The 7,855-nt window shown below is 44.0% G+C and overlaps 1 protein-coding gene across 1 annotated transcript; it reads right to left on the bottom strand.

The window, feature by feature from the left end:
• Positions 1-1,149: 1,149 nt before the first annotated feature.
• ANKRD34B (ankyrin repeat domain 34B) lies at positions 1,150-2,688 on the bottom strand. The gene has a single exon (XM_010008414.1). The coding sequence runs from the start codon at positions 2,686-2,688 to the stop codon at positions 1,150-1,152; it is 1,539 nt and encodes a 512-aa protein (XP_010006716.1).
• Positions 2,689-7,855: the final 5,167 nt, after the last annotated feature.

Genomic DNA, 7,855 nt, shown 5'->3' with positions numbered 1-7,855 from the left:
AAGGTCTGTTTCCTTTCTGTAAGGAATCCAGTCGTTTGCTTCAGATTAGGCAAAAGCAGGACTTCCATCTCCCAGGTGAGGGTTACAGCTGTCAGATTTTGGTTTAGGTCCATCTGAGCTCTTCCTTATGCCCAAGCACGTGTGTGAATTGTCCTTGCTGATCAGGACATCTGGATGTGTCCCACCATCTGTATCCTGTCTTGAAAAGAAACCCAGACCTGTGACTGGGGAGAAAAAGGTCCTGCATGACCTGCAGATCTCTTTCTTGAGAGTCTGGAACTGCAGAAAGTAAGGGACCACAGTTTAGATGTGGCCTCTGCCTCCCCCACACCCCTTCCTCATTTTTAAATGAGCAGATTCCAGCAATCACATAGTCTGAGAAGCCCAAGCTGACAAACCTGCCTCACTGACACTGCAATCAGGGCTTGGTCGTTTTAGATGAGATTATGCAGGACTTCCTGCTTGCTGTGCTGGCTTCTTGATCTGGCTCCCAGGTGTGGTGTGATGAGCTGGGGCTTTCCAGTGCTCTGTGAATCACAGGGACCCCAGTGGGCAGCAAGGCACCTACAGCAGGCTCCCAGTCTTCAGCTGGGATGACCTGGGTACAGCTACACACACAGCACAGCTCTGCAGCCTGGATTTTTGTCGACTCCGTATTGTCTGACCGTGTGCAGGAAAGGCACTGAAACCAGAAGATGCTGATCTACACCTGCCACTGCCCACCCTTTGTGCACACTGGTTGTGCCTGAGGTTTCTCTCTCAAGTTCCCAAAGGTAACATGTACCACATTCTTGGGTGGACAGTACACATTTGGGGACACCTTGCAAGGAAACTATTTCCAAAATATTTCTAAAATGAGAACTGCAGGGCCTAAGACCCTTTGCAGGTTCAGCCTGTCACAGGTAAGATTCCAGTGCTGAAGCTGAAAGCATTATTCAAACAGTACAATAAATATTCCTTTGCTTGCAGAAAGCAGCATCATTAGTTAAGCATGTGTTTCCATGTAGTCTCTAAGCTATTTAATTCATTGCAAGGCAGAGAGTCTGGCATTGCAGACCTGCTATCTTTTGTGATATGCATCTTTACACTGGGGCAGTGCAGTGAATATGTACATACCATAAATATTTTCTGTAACCCTATAAACACCTGTTAAAAATTCACTAGTTGCTTAATCTGCTCAGTCTGCAGTGACTGCCTCCTTAGCAGTGTTTTCACATTTTTGGTCTCCCTAAGGAAAGCAGGTGCTGCTGATGCCAAGTGTTTTTGTCCACAAGAAATCATCCCAGAAAACCTGTTCATGAAAGTACTATCTGGAACTGGGGGGTGAGGAGTAATGTTCAGTGGTGGAAGAAAACCTGGCCTGGTCTGAGCAATATGATCCAACAACAAGGCTCCCGAGCCCTGTCTTTCTAGAAAAGGTGGATTTCTCCTGCTCAGGGTAACAGGAGAGACGTTCTCCAGTGCTTCTCTAGAACTCAGTAACAAAGAGTGAGATGGAGAAAGAAGCTTTTTCTTTCCCCTCACTGACCTACTGTCTTCGGCAGCAGCAGGACTTAGGTTAGTAGTTAACTGAGAATCAGAGCTGTAGTGATTTGCTCCTAAATTTCTTCTCTGGATGATACTGCGGAGGTTTGAAATGAAGCTGCTTTGTTCTGAACTGGTCTCCTTACCCACAGGAATCCCACTGGGTTTATGTTTCTCTTCAGCACAAGGAGCCTGGGAGTTTATCTCATTGTATGATAAATTCCTTGATCCAGGTTGATCAAAGGCTTTCAATAAATGAGCTGTGTCCTTTATGTCAATGCTCTGGTGCCTGGTGATGAATCTCTTTGATAAGGCAAGACCATTTCTTTTAAAAGAGAGCTCTTCCTCTGGAGTGATGTCCTGAAGTTCTTCTTGTAAAGAGGCAATTTTATTCTGGTGAAACAGTGATGGAGAGCTCTTTACCCAAGGCTCAGACTGTAGCCACTGCACTTGTGCCAGCTTGGACCCTGCTTTTGTTGAGGTGGATGTTTTTGCCATTGTTTGAGATGAGCTGTTCATGCTTCTGGCACGATCCAGCTCTTTGAAGCTGAAGAGTGCTTCTTGAAGTTCATTTGAACTTGGAAGTGGGGATGGAGACGTTTTGAGTTCTATTTCTGACGGGGAAGTGCAAGTGGTTGGGGAATGGCATTCCTCGAGGTCGGCAGGAGGCACATTTAAATACTGCCTCCTTCTCTGCCTTCGAGAGCAGGACTTCTCCGTTGTGATGATGATCACTTCCTTCCCCTGAGCCCTGCAGGCGCTGAGAAGAACTTCCAGGGTCTCTTTGTCTTCAGAGTTCACTGCATAGACGAGCGCAGAGCAATCGGAGTGATCTTGCAGGCTTGGGTCAGCTCCACTTTCCAGCAGCAGAGACACCACTTCAGGGCCTGCATTCTCCAGGCAGGCGTGCATCAAGGCCGTCTTCCCAGACTTGTCCTGGATGTTCGGATCAGCCTTGTTCTCCAGCAGGTATTTCACCATCTTGGCCTTGCTGGCGCTCTGGGAATCCACGTGTTTCGTCCTGCAGGCGATCATCAGAGGGGTCTCACCCCTGTCGTTGCTCTCGTTGATGTAGGCACCCCCTTCCAGCAGCAGCCTGGTGAGGCGCAGGCGGCTCTGATGCACCGCTCTGAGCAGGGGGTTCCCCTCGCCCGCCTCGCCCATCGCTTCTCCCGCTCACACCTCCCCGCTGCCTGCTGAGAACCCACTTCCACAGGAGAGCCCTGCCTCCCCCCCAAAGAAAACAACAGGGAAAAAAAAAAGGGGTGTTAGCTGTATCAATCGCTCCTGTAAGTACCTCAGTACTTTGTGAAAAAAAAAAAAAAGTATGAAGGGAGGGGGAAAAAAAATAAAAGTATTCCCACCTCCCAGACTTCAGGAAATAAATTAAAACTTAAAACAACATTTGGATACAACAATTACACATGCTTAAAGTAGGGGTGACACTTTTTTGTTATGATTTTTTTCTTTTTTTAAAATTTTTTTCCCCTCTTCTGGACTGCTCTCCCTTTGCTCACACTGCCAAATCAGCTGCAAAAAAAAAAAAAAAGAAAAAATCCTCCCACACCCCCAATGGCTTTGACTGCACCCAAGAGGCTGCACCTACAGTTTGCACCACTCCCGATTCTCATCAGTGCAAGGAACAAGAACTGAACGAAACCTGCAGCAGTTTTCACACTGACATGTGACAAGTGTCACACTCACTTTGTCTTACAACAACCAATAACTCAGCATGTAGAAAACGAGAAAAAGGAGGCTTGCGGGTCTTAAGTAAAAGAAGCAAGCATAGTAAATCACTTTTTATCTAAGAAGAACATGTTAAATGGCTGGCAAAGAAATATTAATGTATTTTATAAGAGTAATGACATGTGTGGAAGTACTCTACCTTCCATATGCTCCTTTGAAAACATACTGGTTGGGGTGAAACAGCACAGATGAAGTGATTCACAGCCTGTCCCCCTCATCCTGGGGACCACTGGGCTGCAGGGGGCCCAGGACCTGGGCAGTGTTAGCTCTGAAACAACAAAAAAAAAACATTTTATAACATCAGAGAAAATATGGGGGGTTCACACATGAAAAAATTAAGAGCTTAATGTGGTATAAATATCAGAAAGTCTTGAGTGAATGTATACCTGCATGCATGAAACTAATTCAATTAAATTACTTTTATTAATGTCTTTGGTCTGCTTGCTTATCCATCTAGAGGACAGATCTTTAGAGAAAAAGAATTTTCAATATTTCACAGTTGTCAGAGCAACATAATTCCAAGACGAAATTAGACAGATATGAAAATTTACAGAATATTTCTAGAGAAACAAGAATGCTTCATTACTTTAACTGCAAAGCAAATTCACAAAGATGTCTTTTTATTTACCTTTGAAAGCACTCGTAATGTTTTGGTGAATAACTGAAGAGCACTAATTTATGGTTTTCTTTGATAATGGAGTTTTGTTTTTAATTCTAAAATCATGATATCAATGTAGTTTGTTCCTAAAGTCCAACAAACAAACAGAAGTGTCTTCGCCTAAGTGACAAGTAATAAAACAAGAGGAAATGGCCTCGAGTTGCACCAGGGGAGGTTTAGATTGGATATTAGGAAAAAATTCTTCACCAAAAGGTTTGTCAGGCACAGGAACAGGCTGCCCAGGGAAGTGGTGGAGTCACCATTCCTGGAAGGATTTAAAAGCTGTGTAAATGGTGCCAAGGGACATGGCTTAGTGATGGACTTGTCAGTGCTGGGTTAGTGGCTGGAGTTGATGACAGACACTTTTTTGTTATGATTTTTTTCTTTTTTTAAAATTTTTTTCCCCTCTTCTGGACTGCTCTCCCTTTGCTCACACTGCCAAATCAGCTGCAAAAAAAAAAAAAAAGCTAAAATCCTCCCACACCCCCAATGGCTTTGACTGCACCCAAGAGGCTGCACCTACAGTTTGCACCACTCCCGATTCTCATCAGTGCAAGGAACAAGAACTGAACGAAACCTGCAGCAGTTTTCACACTGACATGTGACAAGTGTCACACTCACTTTGTCTTACAACAACCAATAACTCAGCATGTAGAAAACGAGAAAAAGGAGGCTTGCGGGTCTTAAGTAAAAGAAGCAAGCATAGTAAATCACTTTTTATCTAAGAAGAACATGTTAAATGGCTGGCAAAGAAATATTAATGTATTTTATAAGAGTAATGACATGTGTGGAAGTACTCTACCTTCCATATGCTCCTTTGAAAACATACTGGTTGGGGTGAAACAGCACAGATGAAGTGATTCACAGCCTGTCCCCCTCATCCTGGGGACCACTGGGCTGCAGGGGGCCCAGGACCTGGGCAGTGTTAGCTCTGAAACAACAAAAAAAAAACATTTTATAACATCAGAGAAAATATGGGGGGTTCACACATGAAAAAATTAAGAGCTTAATGTGGTATAAATATCAGAAAGTCTTGAGTGAATGTATACCTGCATGCATGAAACTAATTCAATTAAATTACTTTTATTAATGTCTTTGGTCTGCTTGCTTATCCATCTAGAGGACAGATCTTTAGAGAAAAAGAATTTTCAATATTTCACAGTTGTCAGAGCAACATAATTCCAAGACGAAATTAGACAGATATGAAAATTTACAGAATATTTCTAGAGAAACAAGAATGCTTCATTACTTTAACTGCAAAGCAAATTCACAAAGATGTCTTTTTATTTACCTTTGAAAGCACTCGTAATGTTTTGGTGAATAACTGAAGAGCACTAATTTATGGTTTTCTTTGATAATGGAGTTTTGTTTTTAATTCTAAAATCATGATATCAATGTAGTTTGTTCCTAAAGTCCAACAAACAAACAGAAGTGTCTTCGCCTAAGTGACAAGTAATAAAACAAGAGGAAATGGCCTCGAGTTGCACCAGGGGAGGTTTAGATTGGATATTAGGAAAAAATTCTTCACCAAAAGGTTTGTCAGGCACAGGAACAGGCTGCCCAGGGAAGTGGTGGAGTCACCATTCCTGGAAGGATTTAAAAGCTGTGTAAATGGTGCCAAGGGACATGGCTTAGTGATGGACTTGTCAGTGCTGGGTTAGTGGCTGGAGTTGATGACAAAGGTCTTTTCCAACCAACACAATTCCATGATGACAGCTTCCCCACTCCCCATTTCTTTCACTCCACAGCATCATGCTCTGCAGCTACAGGTGCTTTTGCAAAGCAGTGAAGTTCAGTGGCTGATCAGCCACATTCACAGGGCTTAATCCATGCCATGTGTTACTGGAGTATTTAAATTATTCAGCACAGGAGCTGTTTGGTGACACGATGCTCTAATGGTCACAGGTATCATGTGTTTGGTTGAGGTACCTCGGAATGTTTGGTACATCAGGAAGAAAAATACAAGACGAATGTCTGAGCTGCACCAGTTAAAACTTTGTTAGCATTTATTTGTGGGCTTACAGCCCTCACCAAGACTGCTCCTTGTGCATGTATGAGTGCTGTCCTGTTCCAAAAAATGGGGAGGGTGAAGGGGGCCTAGAGGAAAGCTGGGGAAGGACTTTCTGCAAGTAGGGACAGGACAAGGAGTAATGGCTTTAAACTGGAAGAGGGGAGATTTAGGTTAGACATTAGGAATAAGTTCTTTACTGTGGGGGTTATGAGACACTGGAACAGGCTGCCCAGAGAAGCTGTGGATGCCCCATAAATACCACTGTTTTGACCTGAAAGGCCACAGCTGGAGCAGATTTCCTAAAAGAGTAATGTATTTGATATTTCATCACAGATTGATGCTGAACAAATTAGGATTATAAAGCATTTGTAAATCTAATTAATTGCAATGTCAGAACCACTAGATGTGTTACAGAGATGTCAGGAGTGACACAGCTGCTCTGGAGGTGAACTTGTGCCAAGGTAGCAGTTTAAAGAATGAGGAACTACAGACACCAAATCATGAACTGGCCTTTCAGATAATCTGCAAATTTCTGGTGGCCTTGTACAAATAATATTCCTGGAACATCCCTACTGTCTAGGGAGAGCTTAACTTTGTTTTCAAAAAGCAGTACTGCTCTGGGAAGTGCTCTGAGATGAAAGCAGCAGAGAGCACCTCGCAGTATGAACCTGAATTTGTTAAGCCACTGATGACTTGTTCCCAAGAAGCAGCAGCCACTGCTGTGGATTTGTGCTGGCTCCTGTTTTGGGGCTGGCAAATCTGAGACTCCTGTTCAGATGCAGCTGCTCCTGCCATTGTAGTGGGAAAAGCCACTAAAACTCACAACGTTTTAGCACTTCTTCCTCCAACGCCTCCTTCTTGGTTTGTAAACAGAGTTTAATTCCTAGAAGAAATGCTCACAGCTTTTTGCTACATCTCACACTGGAAATAGTCACAAAATTGAGGGAGGGAAAGTTCATAGATGTTGTAAACAAATACAAACATCCCTTTCACTAAGTAATGGAGTCCTGTGAATAAACGTTTTTGAAAGATATGCCTTGATTTTCAACGTGAAAGCCAAATTTCCTGCCCTCTGTGCCTCAGCATCCCCAGGGTTACCCACACAAGCTTCCACAGCAGTGTTTGCAGAGCCTAAAGTTATGCCAAGTAAGTCACTGATTCTCATCTCTGAAAAAAAAGATGTGCTTAGACACTTAGGAGTGCATAAGCCTTTAAATATATCTGTGTTTCTTCATACCCACATTAACCCTGTAAATTCTCTTAGCCAGTACAACAAGAACTCTGCTTTCCTACACTCTCATTAACACACTGTGAGTAACTTTTGATTAAAAAATTGCCATTCTAACACAGCCAGAACTCTCTCCCCCCAGAGCTGCCACACTCGAGTCCAGTTTTGCAATCCTAGCCTGTAAAGTGCAACTTTCCACAGCAAAATGTTGGTCTCTGCAGCCTTGCTGTCTTCTAAAGGTAACTTGAGGTAACTCCCTGCCTTGGGATCGCCAGTGTTTGTCCTTCTGGAGAAAGTCTGGAGAGGTCCAGCCAGCTCATCAAGTACCTTTTCCCCTTGGCAGCATTAATCACCTTTCCAAGTGCTCTTTCTCACTTGGAGGTTCTTCCTACGGTCATAATTACTGCCAGGGACAGGTGGGAGCCTGGCAGGGAGCACCGGGAGAGGGAAGTCTTCACCGGGACGCTGTGTTATGTTTGCCAGCACCCTGACTTGTAACCTTATGGCTCTGGGGTGTTTCCTGGGGGACATCTGGAAGGAAGAAGGGGCAGGCAGCCCCTCTACAGGGAAGCTACAGAGAACACACCCGAGAAAATACGAGCAGAGGCTAGAAGAGCAAGGCTTTACCTTTAAACACTCACCGGGAAGGGAAGGACCAGAGCCGGACGGGAGCCGAGCCTGAAGAGCC

Source organism: Chaetura pelagica, unplaced genomic scaffold (assembly GCF_000747805.2).
Source record: "Chaetura pelagica isolate M959 unplaced genomic scaffold, ChaPel_1.0 scaffold191, whole genome shotgun sequence".
NCBI lineage: Eukaryota > Metazoa > Chordata > Aves > Apodiformes > Apodidae > Chaetura > Chaetura pelagica.
The sequence above is the reverse complement of the archived record's forward strand: the minus strand, read 5'-3'. Positions and strand labels throughout refer to the sequence as shown.